The sequence below is a fragment of the Aquarana catesbeiana genome, linkage group LG12, assembly GCF_042186555.1.
Source record: "Aquarana catesbeiana isolate 2022-GZ linkage group LG12, ASM4218655v1, whole genome shotgun sequence".
NCBI classification, from domain to species: Eukaryota; Metazoa; Chordata; class Amphibia; order Anura; family Ranidae; genus Aquarana; species Aquarana catesbeiana.
Window position 1 is genome coordinate 51,360,949 of NC_133335.1, and position 20,173 is coordinate 51,381,121.

Here is a 20,173-nt window from a genome sequence, read left to right on the forward strand (position 1 = left end):
AGATGGCTGGATTTCAGTCTGGAGGAGTGCATGCAGACCACCCTGGGTAATGCCCGCATGTGATGCTGAGCCTCCATGATTGAAAGAACCGAAAGAGGAAGCTTGGGTGAAAAAGGCTAGATGATGCTGGATGACCCCCAACAAGGTAATGCGATGGGCTCACGCTGTGCAGTGAAATCAGAGTTAGTGATTTCAGTACAAGAGAGGAGTCTGTGGAAATGTGGGCAAAGGGTGCTGAGGTCAATTGTTCCTGGCTGCAGGAGGATCTATTGTTGCGGGTGGCAGGGGGGGTGCTGTGGTTGCTGGGAGATCTATTATTGCTGGTGGGGGATCTACTATTGTTGGAGGGGTGGGCCAGTTGTTGCTGAGAGAGATCTACTGTTGAGAGAGGGGTCTATTGATGCTGGCTGCTGAGAAATCTATTTCTGCTGCCGGGGGTCTATTGTCGCTTGCAAGGATCTATCGTTGCTGGGGGTCTATTGTTGTTGAAAAGGATCTATCGTTGTTGCTGGTGGGGGTCTATTAATGTTGCTGGGGGGTCCATTGTTGCTGGCTGCAGGAGATTCATTTTACTGCTTTTCTTCTTATCATTTACAAATTTCATACAAATTACTTATCACCACAAAATGATACTTGTTTCTGTATTCTCTAAAAGGGATGGTACTGGAAAGTGGGTAGAGGGTGTAACTAGGAGACGGTTTATTAGTAATTCACTGATTTCATATAGAGCTTGGGGATTAGCCTTGCTGTCTTGCAGATATGCATGCTCTGCTTTTCTCGCGCTAAGCAAAGCTTACTGGCAGCTGATTGGCTTTCACCCAAAATTGGTATTACAATATCTTGTGTGTATAAGTGTAGCAAGGACAATACACTGTTATCCCTTTCAGTAGCAAGGACCAATGCCCGTGCTTTAGCATTCCCTTCATTTAATATATTGTTGCTATATAATCGGCTAAAAGTGTAACAGTAAAAATTATATGTTATATTATTATTATTTTATTATAATTATTATAATAAAATAATTTTATTATCAATTATAATATAATTATATAATAATAATAATTATTATACTAAAATTATACAACGTATATTAAAATTTACAGTATGACTATAATGATATTATGCTTAATATTACAAATAATACTAATAATATATTCTAATTATTATTATTATTATTATTAATAATTATTAATAATAATAATAATAATAATAAACATTATTATATAAAAAAAAAATTATTTCCATGCTGCATTACAGTATGAAATTTGCTAGAAAATAAAGATAGAATTTCTACATTAACTGTCAATAAAAAAAAAAGAAGCAAAGTAAGCTTCTAGTCTCCACTATAAAATTAGTATTCCTGGTGGTCAATGCAGCAAAGGATTACTTGCTGGAAAACGAAAAACATTATTGCCGCACAGACAGATGTTGTTGATGAAGGATTAAGTCGAATGCATCCTCCTGCTCTATTACCCTCTTATTTTGTCTGTTACCGTATCTGCGGTGGAATCAAGGACCATCTGAGGTCAGGGATTCAATATTTAAAGCCAAACAGATAATATATATGTATACAGTGGGGAAAATCATTATTTGATCCCCTGCAGATTTTGTAAGTTTGCCCACTTACAAAGAAATGAAGGGTCTATAATTGTTATCATAGGTGTATTTTAAATGATCGAGACAGAATATTAACCAAAATACAGAAAAATCACACGATACAAAGGTTATAAATTGAGTTGCAGTTCAGTGAGTAAAATAAGTATTTTATCCCCAAGCAAAACATGACTTAGTACTTGATGGAGAAACCCTTGTTGACAAGCGCAGAGGTCAGACGTTTCTTGTAGTTGGTGACCAGGTTTGCACACATCTCAGGAGGGATTTTGGTTCACTCTTCTTTAAAGATCTTCTCTAAATCCTTAAGGTTTCTTAGCTGTTTCTTGGCAACTCAAAGTTTCAGCTTCCTCCATAAATTTTCAATAGGATTAAGGTCTGGAGACTGACTAGGCCACTCATGACCTTAATGTGCTTTTTCTTGAGCCACTCCTTCATTGCCTTGGTGGTATGTTTTGGGTCATTGTCATGTTGGAAGATCCATCCATGACCCATCTTCAGTGTTCTGGCTGAGGGAAAAAAGTTGTCATCCAAGATTTTACAATATATGGTCCATAGGCCTCTCAATGTGGCAAAGTCGGCCTGTACCTTTAGCAGAGAAACTGCCCTAAAGCATCTTTCAAAATCTGTGCTTGACTGTAAGGATGGTGTTCTTAGGGTCATAGTCAGCATTTTTCAGAACACTGAAGATGGGTCGTGGATGGATCTTCCAACATGACAATGACCCAAAACATACCACCAAGGCAACGAAGGAGTGGCTCAAGAAAAAGCACATTAAGGTCATGAGTGGCCTAGTCAGTCTCCAGACCTTAATCCTATTGAAAATTTATGGAGGGAGCTGAAACTTTGAGTTGCCAAGAAACAGCTAAGAAACCTTAAGGATTTAGAGAAGATCTTTAAAGAAGAGTGGACCAAAATCCCTCCTGAGATGTGTGCAAACCTGGTCACCAACTACAAGAAACGTCTGACCTCTGTGCTTGCCAACAAAGTTTTCTCCCTCCATAAATTTTCAATAGGATTAAGGTCTGGAGACTGACTAGGCCACTCATGACCTTAATGTGCTCTTTCTTGAGCCAATCCTTCGTTGCCTTGGTGGTATGTTTTGGGTCATTGTCATGTTGGAACATCCATCCACGACCCATCTTCAGTGTTCTGAAAAATGCTGACTATGACCCTAAGAACACAATCCTTACAGTCAAGCACAGATTTTGAAAGATGCTTTAGGGCAGTTTCTCTGCTAAAGGTACAGGCCGACTTTGCCGCATTGAGAGGCGTATGGACCATATATTGTAAAATCTTGGATGACAACATTCTTCCCTCAGCCAGAACACTGAAGATGGGTCATGGATGGGTCAATGACAGCATGACAATGACCCAAAACATACTGCCAAGGCAACAAAGGAGTGGCTCAAGAAGAAGCACATTAAGGTCATGGAGTGGCCTAGCCAGTCTCCGGACCTGAATCCCATAGAAAATTTATAGAGGGAGCTGAAACTTTGAGTTGCCAAGCGACAGCCAAGAAACCTTAAGGATTTAGAGAAGATCTATAAAGAAGAGAGGACCAAAATCCCTCCTGAGATGTGTGCAAACCTGGTCACCAACTACAAGAAACGTCTGACCTCTGTGCTTGTCAACAAGGGTTTCTCCACCAAGTCATGTTTTGCTTGGGGATCAAATACTTATTTTACTCACCGAACTGCAACCTAATTTATAACATTTGTATCAAGTGTTTTTGTGTAGAAGAAGAAAATACATTTTTTTTGTTTATTTATTGCCTACAGTGTCTTCTCTTATGTCTAAATTACAATGAATGTACCTAAACAGCTGGCTGGATTTTTTCTCACTTTACAGCAGCCCACACGTGATGTTGTGTTCCAAGGGAACCGAGCCCTGCCAAAGGCAGTGTACCTAATGCTTTCCTGACAGGTGCTCGTGTGCTCTGTAAGCTTGACTTCCATTCTGAACCTTTAAGAATCAACAAATTTAAAAAAGTATATTTCTTCTCATACAGAAGAAAAAAAAAATATTGACAACTCTTTGGCGTTTTTCTTTCTTCCTTTTCTCTGCAGGGTCTTTATAAAGATGGGATCTGTTGTCCCTTTTCCAAAGTGCTTTACTGACTCCCAGACTTCCGAGATTCGACAGAAGTGCCAACAAGGGGAGAAGCCTGTGTTCTGCCAAGAACTTTTACAAAATGACTTTGTTATAGACTGGTGCAATGTAAGCTTGGTGAGTAGTGGATGTACTACCAGAATTGAACACCAGATGGCATAAGTGGCCATGACAACACAATGGTTCGCCAGGTGAATAGCAGTTGCCATATGCACACGTGCATATCATAGACATATTATTCTGCTTAGATTATATGAATCTGAGTTACGCTGCCAAATGATACAGGTACCAATGCTAGATATTGTGCTATAACTGATAAATCAGGTAGTGAAAAGACAACCCTATCAGGATCCTGAAATCACTGGTGGCTGGAGACCTTGGAATTTGTTATCCAGGGGCCAATTCACTAACGTTTACCGCATGTGATAACACGGTCACATGACTTGTTTGCAGAAATGAATGCATGCGGTAAAAAAAAAAAGTTAATTTACAAAAAAATAAAATAACGAGTATGCGATATTGTTAAAGGGGCTTCCAGATTACAATAAACCTCCCCGCCTGCAGACCCCGACAACGACAGCCCAGGGTTGTGGGGAAGAGGCCCTTGTCCCCATCAACGTGGGGACAAGGTGCTTTGGGGTGGGCTTGGTATGGCTCGGGGGGGGGGCTCGCTTGTCTCCTCCCTTTCCTGCATGCTCGGATAAGGGTCTGGTATGGATTTTAGGAGGGGCCCTACATCGTATTTTTTTACATTTTGGCGTGGGGTTCCCCTTGAAATCAATACCAGACCTAATCGCTGCTTCCTTCCGTCCTCTCGCCCTGGCTCTGGTATACATTGGGTTTTTATTTCATAATTTTTAATTGCTGGCATGTTTTCTTTTCGTTCAGCTGTCAGCGGGGGAACCATCGGACATTTTCCATCGGAATTTCTGTCACACAAAATTTGAGCGATGGTTCTCAAATTTTTGTCGGAAATTTGCGATTGTGTGTACACAATTCCGACGCACAAAGTTCCTCGCATGCTCGGAATCAAGCAGAAGAGCAGCACTGGCTATTGAACTTCATTGTTCTCGGCTCGTCGTACGTGTTGTACGTCATTGTATTCTTGACGTTCGGAATTTCTGACCAACTTTGTTTGACTGTGTGTATGCAAGAAAAGTTTGAGCCAACATCCTTCGGAAAAAAATCATGGATTTTGTTGTCGGAAAATCCTATCGTGTGTACAGGGCATTACAAACACTTTAATGCAGTAGTGAGGCCACCAGGGGGGCCCCATTAAATATTTGCTATGGGGCCCCCATGATCTATGATCTATATTGCCCCCTGCCTGGGGCAAAAATAAAATGAGGCTGAAGAGAACTTAGAGGACAAAGAGTGTAGAGGAGTTATGAGACTCTCCAATGCTCCAAAGCAGACTTCTTTCAATGTCTGCATGCTACAGAATAATAATCGGTGGGAGCTCCTTAGAGAAGACAAATATCATCCAGACTCCATTAGCACACAGTGGTGTTGATCTTTGTGGTCATGTAGCATAGTTGGTGACCATGGGGGGGGGGGGGGGGCAGATCATGTGTAGAAGAGCCCACCTTAAGGGTGTAAGTAGGGCAGAATGAACACGACGTAGGCTGGCTGGGAAGTAGGATTCTGCATTCTCCATCTGTGACATGCTATGCTAAGAGCCGGCATAGCAAAGTGTTCCTGCACAGCATTGTATAATAGTGCCAAGTCCCAGAATTGTTCTGACATCTCCCATTCTATATATAGCCCGTGTCACACTCTGTGTGTGCTATTTATAGAGACGTTTGTGCCAATATGCAGAAAAATAGCAAAATGTCCTAAAATAATAAGCAATCAATGGAAATTTACAGTGGGGACGGAAAGTATTCAGACCCCCTTAAATTTTTCACTCTGTTATTTTGCAGCCATTTGCTAAAATCATTTAAGTTCGTTTTTTTCCTCATTAATGTACACACAGCACACCATATTGACAGAAAAACACAGAATTGTTGACATTTTTGCAGTTTTATTAAAAAAGAAAAACTGAAATATCACATGGTCCTAAGTATTCAGACCCTTTGCTCAGTATTTAGTAGAAGCCCCTTTTGATCTAATACAGCCATGAGTCTTTTTGGGAAAGATGCAACAAGTTTTTCACACCTAGATTTGGGGATCCTCTGCCATTCCTCCTTGCAGATCCTCTCCAGTTCTGTCAGGTTGGAAGGTAAACATTGGTGGACAGCCATTTTTAGGTCTCTCCAGAGATGCTCAATTGGGTTTAAGTCAGGGCTCTGGCTGGGCCATTCAAGAACAGTCACGGAGTTGTTGTGAAGCCACTCCTTCGTTATTTTAGCTGTGTGTTTAGGGTCATTGTCTTGTTGGAAGGTAAACCTTCGGCCCAGTCTGAGGTCCTGAGCACTCTGGAGAACGTTTTGGTCCAGGATATCCCTGTACTTGGCCGCATTCATCTTTCCCTCAATTGTAACCAGTCGTCCTGTCCCTGCAGCTGAAAAACACCCCCACAGCATGATGCTGCCACCACCATGCTTCACTGTTGGGACTGTATTGGACAGGTGATGAGCAGTGCCTGGTTTTCTCCACACATACTGCTTTAGAATTAAGGCCAAAAAGTTCTATCTTGGTCTCATCAGACCAGAGAATCTTATTTCTCACCATCTTGGAGTCCTTCAGGTGTTTTTTAGCAAACTCCATGTGGGCTTTCATGTGTCTTGCACTGAGGAGAGGCTTCCGTCAGGCCACTCTGCCATAAAGCCCCGACTGGTGGAGGGCTGCAGTGAAAATTGACTTTCTACAACTTTCTCTCATCTCCCGACTGCATATCTGGAGCTCAGCCACAGTGATCTTTGGGTTCTTCTTTACCTCTCTCACCAAGGCTCTTCTCCCCGATAGCTCAGTTTGGCCGAACGGCCAGCTCTAGGAAGGGTTCTGGTCGTCCAAAACGTCTTCCATTTAAGGATTATGGAGGCCATTGTGCTCTTAGGAACCTTAAGTGCAGCAGAAATTTTTTCGTAACCTTGGCCAGATCTGTGCCTTGCCACAATTCTGTCTCTGAGCTCTTCAGGCAGTTCATTTGACCTCATGATTCTCATTTGCTCTGACATGCACTGTGAGCTGTAAGGTCTTAGATAGACAGGTGTGTGGCTTTCCTAATCAAGTCCAATCAGTATAATCAAACACAGCTGGACTCAAATGAAGGTGTAGAACCATCTCAAGGATGATCAGAAGAAATGGACAACACCTGAGTTAAATACATGCCCCTGTTGAAGACCCTCTTGGTCGAAACGCGTCGGGCGATTCCTCCTTCCTTACGCTGCTTATATTTATTTTAATTGTGATCACTTTTATCTATTTTTGTGTATGGTATTTTTAGAAATAAAAATCCCTGGTTTACCTGCACTATGCAGAAGCTTTTTATTTTTTATTCACATATTATCCCGATACAAGAAACTACTTTCCAGTAGCCCACTTTCATCACGAGGTCTGGATCAAGTTCGTTCCTGTGTTCTCCTTTGAATACATCCTTGAGGTCTATTGGCTGATATCTAACCGGCGGTCTTTCCTGACGTTTCTTCATTCCACCAGAGAGGTCGAGAAGGGAGACAGAGGTTCCACCGTTCCGGATATCGTTTCTCAGCCTAAGCTTGGCTCTATGCACCATTGACTCCATGTCGTATGACAGTGGGGTCCACGTCATTTGGTAAGAGTACCCACCCTATCTTACTTCCTGATGTTTCCACTTTGATGTCCCTTATCGTGATGTTGGTTTACAGCTACGGAAGCTCTGTACTCGGTTGTTGACTCACAGTCACAGATCCACACCGTGCACCATTGACTTTAATTTTTAGTTTTGTATTATTTACACTGGTTCATATTAGTTCCTCTTATTAATTTGAGCTTGGAATTATCTATTCACCATAAGTGGACACTTTATACTGTGTTTGTTTATTACACTTCATTGATGTTGTTTGAGTATATGCTTTACTGCTCAGTACAGCATTTTTCACTTAATTGTTTTACCACACCTTATCTTTTCAACATTTCTCTAGCGCTGCATTTTTTTTCCCATGTAAATATATGAGTGTCACAGCAAAGGGTCTGAATACTTAGGGCCATGTGATATTTCAGTTTTTCTTTTTTAATAAAACTGCAAAAATGTCAACAATTCTGTGTTTTTCTGTCAATATGGGGTGCTGTGTGTACATTAATGAGGAAAAAAATTAACTTAAATGATTTTAGCAAATGGCTGCAATATAACAGAGTGAAAAATTTAAGAGGGTCTGAATACTTTCCGTCCCCACTGTATTTATTTATTTCAGGTACTTATATAGTGCTGTCAATTTACGCAGCGCTTTACATATACATTGTACATTCACATCAGTCCCTACCCTCAAGGAGCTTACAATCTAAGGTCCCTAACTCACATTCATATACTAGGGACAATTTAGACAGGATCCAATTAACCTACCAGCATGTCTTTGGAGTGTGGGAGGAAACCGGAGTACCCGGAGGAAACCCACACAGGCACAGGGAGAACATGCAAACTCCAGGCAGGTAGTGTCGTGGTTGGGATTCAAACCAGTGACTCCTTTTACTGCTAGGTGAAAGTGCTACCCACTACACCACTAGGTGACCATTTATTGATATAATATTAAAGCGGAACTTCAGCGGAACTGAGAAGTCACCATTGACTCTTTTTTTCCACACTGCTCTGTAGCAAAAACGCGGTAAAAAAACGCAGATGCGTTTTTCTGCGATTTTTGCTGTGTTTCATATGCATTCCCTGTGCGTTTGCAGTGCGTTTTTGGGTTGCCTGCACTTGTAAAAAATATACATGTGACTCAAAAACGCACCAAAAATGCAAATTGTGGTGCGTTTTTACCACAATTTTCATTCCTTTCAATGGGAAGTTCTCAACACCACATCAAAGATGCAGCATACAGGACTTTTCAAAACGCAGCGCAGCCACAGTGCAGTGGTCTAAAAATTCCCATAGGATAAAAGAGAAACATTTTTCTTGCGTTTTTTTTCTTGCAGAGTAAAAACGCAGGAAAAAATATCAGTGGGAAAGAGGTCATAATCCTCATGCTGCCAGCCTTAATAAATAGCTATGAAATTATATCATATTTACTTGTTTTAGGGCCAGTTCACACCACAGGCAGTGCAGTGTGTTTTCTTTCTGCATCAAAAATGCATGGAAAGTAGGTTATTTGGTTTTCAATGGCATAGTGTACACCAGTGCATTTTCGCTGGAACGCTGTAAAAAGCATAAAAAACGCACTAGAACGCACCTAAACGCACCAAAAACACACATGTCTTTATTTAAGGTTAAGAAAAAATGGGGGGGGGGATGCGCTGGACTGCATCAAAAACGCATCAAAACCCCGTCAAAAACGCGCATGCAGAAAAGCATCTGCAATGCATTCGGATTGTGTTTCTATGGTGTGAAGTGACCCTCAAAAACTTTTTTTTTTTAACATTTCTTCAGTTACTTCTGGTTTTCCAGGCCTAGGCAAATGATGTCAGACATCCCAGGAGTCTTTAGGGGGGGAGGAAGGGTTTTCTCCGCTAAGCACACCCTCCTGCCTGCATGCCTGAGCTAAGGGCAGGTGGATTCCAGGAAGTAAATGCTCCATGTGTCATCTGCCCTTACTCAAGATGGCCATGGCTAGAAATGCTAGGGGCTGATTTTGAAAGTGTTTTCTCAACAATATTAACCACTGCCCACCCACCGTACATCATATGACGTCCTGGGATTTTAGTGGGGATAGCTAAATGACACTTGCAGCTGCAGGCATCATTCAGATATAATTTTTTTTTCCACTGGCGATTTCCTGCACCGTAAGAACAATCATAGCGGCAGTTCAGTCGTCCCCCCTCCCGTCACCCACCAGTAGGAATCTGCTGGCGGCGGAAGTTCACCATAGAGAATACCGAGGACCAGATGGTCCCTGACAGTCTCTATGACCCTTGGAGGCCCGGACGCAACATTATGACGTCACATCCGGCCTGGCAGTTGTAAATACTGTCCTGTACTCGGCTGGAAAGCCAAGATCTTTTTTTTTTTTTTTTTTCTCAGGCTTTGCAGCCTAGAGGAGAGATCTGAGACCCCAGATTTCTCCATAAAGAGGACCTGTCATGCACTATTCCTTTTACAAGGGATGTTTACATTCCTTCTAATAGGAATAAAAGTAGTCAAAAACTAAAAAAAATTAAAGGGAAAGTGTAAAAAAAAAAAAAAAAAAATTTTAAGTCCCCCTGTCCCCGCGTGCTCGCACACAGAGGCGAACGCACGCGTATGTCGCGCCCACATATGTTAAAGGCGCTCAATCCACACATGTGAGGTATCGCCGCGATCGTCAGAGCGAGAGCAACAATTCTATCCCAAGACCTCCTCTGTAACGCTAAACAGGTAACCTGTAAAATGTTTTAAAGCGTTTCCTATGGAGATTTTTAAGTTTGGCGCCATTCCACAAGTGTGAGCAATTTTAAAGCGTGACATGTTAGGTATCTATTTACTCGACGTAACATCATCTTTCACATTATAAAAAAAAATTGGGCTAACTTTAGCAGTTTTTTTTTTTTTTTTTTTTTAATTCATGAAACTTTTATTTAAAAAAAAAACGTGTTTGAAAAATTGCTGCGCAAATCCGGTGTGACATAAAAAGTTCCAAGGGCAGCCATTTTTTTCCCTTAGGTGTCTGCTAAAAAATATATATTATGTTTAGGGGTTCTGAGTAATTTTCTAGCAAAAAAAAATTATGATTTTTACATGTAGGAGCGAAGTGTCAGAATTGGCCTGGATGGGAAGTAGTTAAAAATTAAATAAATGGCGTTTTTGGTTTATAGTGCTAAGATGCTGTGTAGTTCCACTTTAATATATATATATACACACACACACAGTATATATACAGTATATATTAATAATAAATATATATATATGGGCTAACAAGGTTGGCATATACTGTACATTATAGCATAAGGGTTTGTTTACACATGAGGCACCCTCTGAAAAGGGAACCATGGTGGATTGCTTTTTAGAAGGTGGGAGGCAACCCTGAGGTGACATATCACCATATGGATGGCTGTTTTAACCATTAACAGGCTGTCATGCCTGATGTCTGATGCACGCGGTTGCAGGGTGGTCCAATTCACCTGACTTGGTTGTGTCGGCAGTTGGTACAATGAAGCAAAACCTCACAGCCGCTGCATGTGTACCACTCCCTTTGGCCACCATCTTAAGGTAAGATGGCCTAGCAAGGGTAGTAAAGCTGCGGCTCAACCGCCTATTTTTAATGGCCAACCCCCCCCCCCCCCCCTTAGCACACTCCATTCACCAGTTCTTGATAGCATAATGCTGCACCATGCTGTCACTGGTAAGTCTTCTTTACTCTAAAATGCCAACTTAACATAGTACACTAAAGCTGCCCATACACTATACAACCCCCTTTAGATCTACCGTCAGCTAAGGGCCTTGCTACAAATTGATTGGATAGTTTAAGTCTGTGCTTGTATTACAGAGTTTTGTACAATCAGACTGTATAGTGCAGGGGTCTCCAAACTTTCTATACAAAGGGTAAGTTTACTTTCCTTAAGCATTAAGAGAGGCCGGACTGTGGCCATTGGGAGTTGAAATTGTCCTGGTTTCAGTGGAAGTGAACAATGCATCTTTGGCATTAGGAGAGTAATAGTGCCCCGTCATTGGTGTCAGTGGGAGGAATAGTGCCCCGTCATTGGTGTCAGTGGGAGGATTAGTGTGCCATCATTGGTGTTGGTAAGAGGAATAGTGCCCCATCATTGGTGTCAGTGGGAGGAATAGTGCCCCATCATTGGTGTCAGTGGGAGGAATAATGCCCCATCATTGGTGTCAGTGGGAGGAATAATGCCCCATCATTGGTGTCAGTGGGAGGAATAGTGTCCCATCATTGGTGTCAGTGGGAGGAATAGTGCCCCATAGATGGTGTCAGTATGAGGAATAGTGCCCCATCATTGGTGTCAGTGGGAGGAATAGTGCCCCATCGCTGGTGCCAGTGGGAGGATTAGTGTGCCATCATTGGTGTTGGTAAGAGGAATAGTGGATCATCACTGGTGTCAGTGGGAGGAATAGTGCCCCATCATTGGTGTCAGTGGGAGGAATAGTATCTTGCATCAGTGAGAGGAAAAGTACCCCAAGGGCCACATAAAAGCTAGAAACGGGCCCCAGTTTGGAGTGTATTGCTGGTTCATAGAGGACATTCAGTCCGATTTCTTTGTTTCTCTTCAGAAATTTACAACCATAAAATACATAACATAATACATCATTTGTACTTGTAAAGTGAAACTTTCTGTAACTATTCAAGTCTGCCTGACTAAATCTTTGATATCACAATGTTCAGCATCTGTATAATATTCCATCCTTCACCTCCAGTTCAGTGACTTTGCCTAGGGCTCAGATAATGTCAGTCGTCTGCTGCAGGCAGGAGGAAGCGTTTCTCAGCCTCATCCTTCCCAGTGATCACTCAGACTGTACACTGTAACTTGGTAGCAATTTGCAAGGTAAGAGGCTACAGCAGGGGCTGATCTGTGTCAGTCACATACCATGTGGGCACCAGGATTTACATGACTGTGTCATCTCTGAGTCTGTATCCCAGTACAGAAAGTAGAGGGTGACTCTGGAACACAGATGGCGCCGTCCTGTAGTGAAAAGCAGATGAAGACATTGTCAAGGAGAGGTAATGCGGTAAATGTACTTACATATTACATACATAGATTTAGGAACATGCACTTTAAATAGTACATTTCTATATAGGTCTGTACATAAGGCAAAAAAGGGACAAAAAAGTGACTACAGAGAGGCAAACTCTTCGCATTGCAGCTACATATATGTCTTGTGAATTTGATCCTAATTTGATCTTAGGATCAGATTCTGTATTTGGATATAGTTTGGGTTTGGGAGTGGGTAGGGGATGTCTTTAAAAAAAAAAAAAAAAAGTGCAGTATTTATCGCGCCGGTTCCCATTATTCTCTGAATTCAGCAGTACTGCTTTCCTTGTATGTTACGACTCTGCAGGACTGTACATGGAGGACTCTCCTTTGTCTGATTGGGAAGTCACATGCTGCACTTTGGTAGTGTCAATTTTTCCATTGTGTCTCTGCTGGCTGGAGCTATGGGATGTAATGTCTGGGTTGTGAGGCCATCTAGTGGATAAATATGTATTTGCAGCGAGGTTGACTGACAGCAGGATTCACAAGTAAGTCTCCTTTCACATGGGCTTTCCGATCAGGTCCGCCTGTCAGTTTTTCAGTTGCACCTGATCGGATGTTCTAATCACTCCTGGGGAGCGGCCGATGTCAGCGGTTACATGTCCGCTGCTATCCGATCCGATCCTGTCCGTGAAATCCAGATGGATGGAGATCCTATTTTCCATCCGTCTGGCAGATCGGATCGGATGAAAACGGACCGCCTGTCCCCATAGAGGAGAGCGGGACTCTGACAGGTCCATATCAGCACAGGAAGCAGGAGACGGACCTGTCATCCACCTGCTCAGCGGGGATCAGCGGAAGGGATCCCCCCCCCCCCTGCGCGCTGAGCAAAGCAGAGTCTGCCGGATGGATCGCCCCCGTGAAAGAACCCAAAGTGTTTTCCTTCCATGGGGCTGTAGGGGGTGTTTGGTTTGTATCAAAATTAATCCATGAGTCATTTAGAAGTTCAGACTTGCATGGCAACGCTATATAAAGGTATTCAATAAGGAAAAAAAAAGACTTCCTTTTTAAGATTTAGAGCTATGTCACGTGCCAAGCATTATCTTAGGGCAGGGGTATTGAATTAAAATTCACAAGGTCTGATCAGTATAATTCCAATCGAGGTCCGAATCGCATGTTTTTGTGATGACTCAGATCCTTCACATCACAGCCCCCTTCCTCTTAAATCACAATCCCATTCTTATATCAGATCCTCTACCCCCCCCCCTTCAAATCACTTCCCCACAGCAGAGTCCTCTGCCCCCCCTTCAAATCATTCCCCCACAGTGGACTCCTCTGCCCCCCCCACAGAGGAGTCCTCTGCCCCCCTCCTTCAAATCACTCCCACACAGCGGAGTCCTCTGCCCCCTCTTCAAATCACTCCCCCACAGCAGAGTCCTCTGCCCCCCCTTCAAATCACTCCCCCATAGCAGAGTACTCTGCCCCCCCTTCAAATCACTCCCCCACAGCAGAGTCCTCTGCCCCCCCCTTCAAATCACTTCCCCACAGCAGAGTCCTCTGCCCCCCCTTCAAATCACTCCCCCACAGCAGAGTCCTCTGCCCCCCCCTTCAAATCACTCCCCCACAGCAGAGTCCTCTGCCCCCCCTTCAAATCACTCCCCCACAGCAGAGTCCTCTGCCCCCCCTTCAAATCACTCCTCCACAGCGGAGTCCTCTGCCCCCCTTCAAATCACTCCCCCACAGCAGAGTCCTCTGCCCCCCCTTCAAATCACTCCCCCACAGCGGAGTCCTCTGCCCCCCTTCAAATCACTCCCCCACAGCAGAGTCTTCTGCCCCCCCCTTCAAATCACTCCCCCACAGCAGAGTCCTCTGCCCCCCCCCTTTCAAATCACTTCCCCACAGCAGAGTCCTCTGCCCCCCCCCCTTCAAATCACTCCCCCACAGCAGAGTCCTCTGCCCCCCCCCCTTCAAATCACTTCCCCACAGCAGAGTCCTCTGCCCCCCCTTCAAGTCACTCCCCCACAGCAGAGTCCTCTGCCCCCCTTCAAGTCACTCCCCCACAGCAGAGTCCTCTGCCCCCCCTTCAAATCACTCCCCCACAGCAGTGTCTTCCAATCCCTTTACCCATAGCAGTGTTCTCTGCCCTCCTTTCCCAGCACCCACCCAATTCCCACAGCTGTGTACTCTGCCTCTCCTTTACATCACAACCCCCACAGTGGTGTCCTCTGTCCTCCTTAAAATAAAGGGGTTCTTTACTGTTGGTATGGATGTGGAACTCTCTTCCACAGTTGGTGGTGGCTGCGGGGAGGGATTGAAAATAAAAAAAAAACTGTTAGATTGGCATCTTAGCAAACTCAATATATAGGGATATGGAAAAGGTAGGTTCCCTTTAACCACTTTCGGACTGCCCGCCGTCGTTATACGGCGGTACTTTGACGTTGAATACCGTTGTTATGCCAGCAGATACCCCGGTATTTTTAAAAATGGCGGGCTATCCGCTTTCAGATAAAAGTGGTCTCTGTGACGGATCCGCCACGAGATCACTTTTATCGGCAGCGGGAGAGGTGCCCACCCCCCTCCCGCCTTATCCCGGTCATCTCCGCCGCTTACTGGAGCCGTTGATAGTGGAATGAAGTTGAGTGAGGGAATGATGGACCCCACTCGACTTCATACCATTGGATGATGGAAGCGACGTCAAATGTCACTTCCACCCAAAGGTCTTAAAGGAGAAAAAAAGATTTTATTGGAAAAAAAAACAAAACTTTTTTTTGTAATTGCATTTGAGTGTAAATGTGAGATCTGAGGTCTTTTTGACCCCAGATCTCACATTAAAGAGGTCCTGTCATGCTTTTTTTCTATTACAAGGGATGATTACATTCCTTGTACTAGGAATAAAAGTGATCCAAAAACATTTTGTTTTTAAAGGGACAGTGTAAAAAAAAGTGAAACAAATAAGAAAAAAAAATTTAAATCGCCCATCCCATCGTGCTCGCGCGCAAAAGCAAACACATATGTAAGTCGCTCCCGCATAAGTTAACGGTGTTCCTACCACACATGTGAGGTATCGCCGCAATCGTTAGAGTGAGAGCATTAGACCACCTCTGTAACTTAAAACTGGTAAATAATACAAAGTAGCAGCGCTTACCAAAACGTGACCAAATAAGTGAAAAAATGAAAATGAAAAATAAAAATAAAAAATAAATTAGTCCAAATCAATGGTTGTGTACAAAATGACATAAGTAGTAAATAAACAGTCCATAAATAGCACATAAAGTGAGTGCTTATAAATAACACCTCTTGATGACAGTGTACCTCCACCACATAAATTGTCCGCTTACCCGAAGGCAAGCTTAAGGAGCCTGCAGCTTAATACCCAGCCAGGGCCTTTATCCAAAGGGAAGATGGTAATCCAACGCTAGTATTAGGGAGAAGCTTATAATGAGCACCAAATAGCCTGGAATACTGGAGCATCAGCCACCAAGGAGCAAATTCAGGTATTACCCAGAAAATATAAAGAGAGACTCCATAGTGTATACCGTACCAAAAAGGGTTTAATAGAATAAAAGGATTGCACTTACAAATAAAAAGATAAAAACGATCATAACAAACAGCCGGCCAGCAAGCAAACACCACTGAGAGAGCGTGATGACGTCAGCACGTCCACCTCCCTGCACGCGTTTCTTCACAATCTGACGTCGTCTCGGGGATCTGTAGACAAAACTGGTAACCTGTAGACATTTTTAAACTTCGCCTATGGAGATTTTGAAGTGCCAAAGTTTGTCGCTATTCCACGAGGGGCTGCAACTTTTAAGCATGACATGTTGGGTATCAATTTACTCGGCGTAACATTATCTCTTACAATATATAAAAAAAAAATTGGGCTAACGTTACTGTTGTCTTATTTTTTAATTCAAAAAAGTGTATTTTTTTCCAAAAAAAGTGCGCTTGTAAGACTGCTGCGCAAATACGGTGTGACAGAAAGTATTGCAACGACCGCCATTTTATTCTCTAGGGTGTTAGAAAAAATTAATTAATTATATATATATATATATATATATATATATATATATATATATATATATATATATATATATAATGTTTGGGGGTTCTAAGTAATTTCCTAGCAAAAAAAAACAGTTTTTAACTTGTAAACAACACATCTCAGAAAGAGGCTCGGTCCCTAATATTTAAGCTCCAGGGGACAAAGTGAAACGCGTTGGGAGTGTGGCTTGACTGGAGCCCAGGCTGAGGCTGTCAATTCACTTATCCACAGGATCTTGCAGTGCTGTGCAGCACATAGGACCTTTTTGTCTGTTTTCTTATTTTTTTATAAAAAAAACTGTATTTTTTCCCAAAAAATTGCATTTGTAAGACTGCTGCACAAATACGGTGTGACATAAACAGTGTTTTTCTTTTTATTATATGTTTATTGTAATCTGTGTGTTTTTATCCTTAGATAGTTAGACCCCTTTCTCTTCTTTGCAACTACTGAACCCCAAATGTGTCCTGAAGAAGTGTACAACGAAACGCGTAGACGCATTAGGGCTCATATCATATATAGATTGTTTTTTGTATATATGATTTTTATCGATGTTTGTTTCTTTCATGTTCCTGTTGTTTGATTTATATATATATATATATATATATATATATATATAATTTTTTTTTTTTTCAATAAATGCTAATATTTTTGTATATTTCTAATGTTTGTTGTGCCTTTAATATCCGACCATAGGTTTTCCTTTTTTGGAATTCTTTTTCTTTATTTCTTCTGGTGTGACATAAAGTATTGCAACGACTACCATTTTATTCTCTAGGGTGTCTGCAAAAAAAATAATAACAATGATGTTTGGCGGTTCTAAGTAATTTTCTAGCAAAAGAAAATGATTTTAACTTGTAAACAGCAAGTGTAAAAAATAGGCCCGGTCCTTAAGTGGTGAAAAAATAATTATGTCTTAATAAGTGCCTTGTTCTTGTATGATGATTTTTTTAATTGCTAGATTTTGTCCCCTGACATGGAAAGTGACACTTCTGATTTAATGTTGCAGGTTGATAAATTGGAGCCATCTCCCTCTCCTCCTAGCTATAAAGCCCTGGAATTTGATGGAGACTTTTATCCGCCTCCTGACACCCTGGAGGAAATCAACTATCTCCCCGATTACCTGCTCACCCTTCTACTTCCCATCCTCATCGCTCTCCTGCTGTGTCTGCTGCTCTCTTACATCATGTGCTGCCGCAGGGAGGGGGTGTAAGTATTACGCAGATATTGCGCTCACCTGAATCCAGGAAATCACATTCCTATAGGTCAGTGTGTGTTTGTGCATAGAACTTCTAGTTCTATTTATTGAGAACAATTGTAGGTTAGGCTATTAAGAATAGGGGATGAGCAAATCCACCAAGGTTTCATCAGAGTCATGCAAAATTTTGTGAACTGCAAATTTTTGCTGTAAACCTCATTGAAGTCAATGGGAGGTGAAGTTTATTTAGAAATTGGGACCCAATGTGGGGTATGGTAGGGTTAGTAGGGAAAGAAATATATAGTAGGTATTCCCACGCTGTGATAAAAAGGAAGAGGTGATAACTGCTGCAGAGCACTGGAAGGTTACTCCATAACCACAAGAGAGAATCAAAAACAAAAAATAGTGCTGCGCTGTTAGGTAGTACTAACTAGTATGCAAATAAACTAGAGAGTAGACTTGTGCACAACGGAAAAATTTGTTTAGTTTCGGTTCGTTGTCATTCGGAAAATACATAATTTCGTTCTGTAATATTCGTTATGTTACATTAATACAATTTCGGATAATTCGTTATAATTCGTAGAGTGTCGATATTCGTTATACTGAATCTCGAATCATGTCGAATACATATGCGCTATAATTTTGTTTGTATTAGTTGAAATTCGATATTTATGTATGTATATATATTCGTGATAATGATTCGTAGTTTGGAAAGTCGTTTGTTTATTGAATCTTTTAACACACACAATGACAATATCTCTTCTCCTCTGCTCAAATACAACACAACACCCTTCTCTCTCAGTTCTCAGGCATTCACTTTGCTAGTAATCCAAACTCCAGCACAAAATTAATCAGCTGATTGCACTGAAAGATTTACTTTGAGTTGACCTTTTGTTTCATTAGACCTTTAGCGAATTACCGAATCATTCGTTGAAATTCATTTTTTTTTATTCGGACATTCGGATATATCCGAATGTCCGAAAGATGCAAAATTCGGCCGTAATTTCGATTCGTTACGAAACGAATTGCACAAGCCTACTAGAGAGCATGTGTGGTAGAAATACCTGGTAAATCTACGTGAACAATAACATGCAAATGAGCGAATGTATCAAAGTGTACTGTGCATATCATGTGAGAATTCTTAATTTAATGATCAACAAAAATAGAAATAAAATTAAAAAGTCCTCCAAAAAGTGATAAATAAGGATGGATTCAGAGTCTAATCTCGAGAGGGGCACTGCCAGAAAATATGTTTTTTTGGGGGCAATTTATCGGAGAAATGGCTTGTGTTGGCGCTTCAATCATCACGGCACCATGATTGTTGTGGTGTCAGGATGATTAAAGTGCATTATTTCTATTATTACATTGTTATATAAAATTAAATAGTTCAACTTACCATAATGCAGAATCAGTGGGAGCCCTGAGTGTGTCACTTGCCACGTCACCTGCCACACGTTGTGGATTGTCACTTGCCACACGTTGCGGATTGTCACTTGCCATGTCACCTGCCACCAGATGCGGATTGTCACTTGCCACGTCACCTGCCACACATTGCAGATTGTCACTTGCCACGTTGCCTGCCACCAGATGCGGATTGTTACTTGCCATCTCGCCTGCCACCAGATGCAGATTGTCACCTGCCATGTTGCTTTCCATGTGTTGTGGATTGTCACTTGCCACGTCCCCTGTCACCAGATGCGGATTGTCACTTGCCACGTCACCTGCCACATGTTGTGGATTGTCACTTGCTTGCTACAATTGTCACTTGCTGTGTCACTTTCCTGCTAAGGTAGTCTCTTGCTGTGTCCCAGAATCAGGCAGCAGGTTACCAGTCAGACAGCAGAGAGATGATGTAATCTCTCTGCTGCCCGCGGCTGCCTGCACAGTGAGGGCGGAACTGCAGGGATGCAGGGCGGGCGGTGAGAGATGATGTCATCTCTCTGCTTCCCCGCCTGCCAGCTCCTCGATTGGCCAGCAGCCCGCTCACACACCAAGCCACCCAGCTGCTTGCCTGCTCTCTCACCCGCACGCTCACCGACCGAGCCAACCGGCCCGCCCGCGCTCTCACCCGCGGAGCCGCCCGCTCGATCACTCACCCGCATTCTCGGAAGGGGCAATTGCCCCCCCCCCCCCACATCCTCCCCTGTGTGCAACCAATTTAGGTTTGTGGTGCAAGGTGATGACCCAGAGGTGATGGCCTCTTCCGTGTGGTGCACAATGATAATAGATGGCCTCTTACCTCATGGCTGTAAAGTAACAGCATGTATGTAATAGTCACAGGTGATTCCTCTATATATCCTGATGGTGACCGGACTCCTATACATGTGTGTTTTCAATATGGAGATAAAAGTCTGCTTCTTTGCGATCAAATACCGCTATCACTTCCACAATTTCACTTGTAACTCCCACAGTGAAAGTGTATGTAAGATGACATAAGGAAGAAGAAGGAGATTGCAGAAGTGTTGTATGTCTTATACAACTTAAAGGGGTTGTAAAGGTTCACGTTTTTTCACCTT

The 20,173-nt window shown here is 42.5% G+C and overlaps 1 protein-coding gene across 3 annotated transcripts in view; it reads left to right on the forward strand.

Annotated features, from left to right (window-relative positions):
• Positions 1-20,173, forward strand: part of SGCA (sarcoglycan alpha) — a 51,502-nt gene that overhangs the window by 20,394 nt on the left and 10,935 nt on the right. For all 3 annotated transcript variants that reach the window (XM_073607774.1, XM_073607775.1, XM_073607776.1), the window contains exons 6-7: positions 3,681-3,840; positions 17,469-17,668. In XM_073607774.1, coding sequence (XP_073463875.1) covers positions 3,681-3,840; positions 17,469-17,668 — 360 coding nt within the window. The remainder of the gene's footprint in view (positions 1-3,680; positions 3,841-17,468; positions 17,669-20,173) is intronic.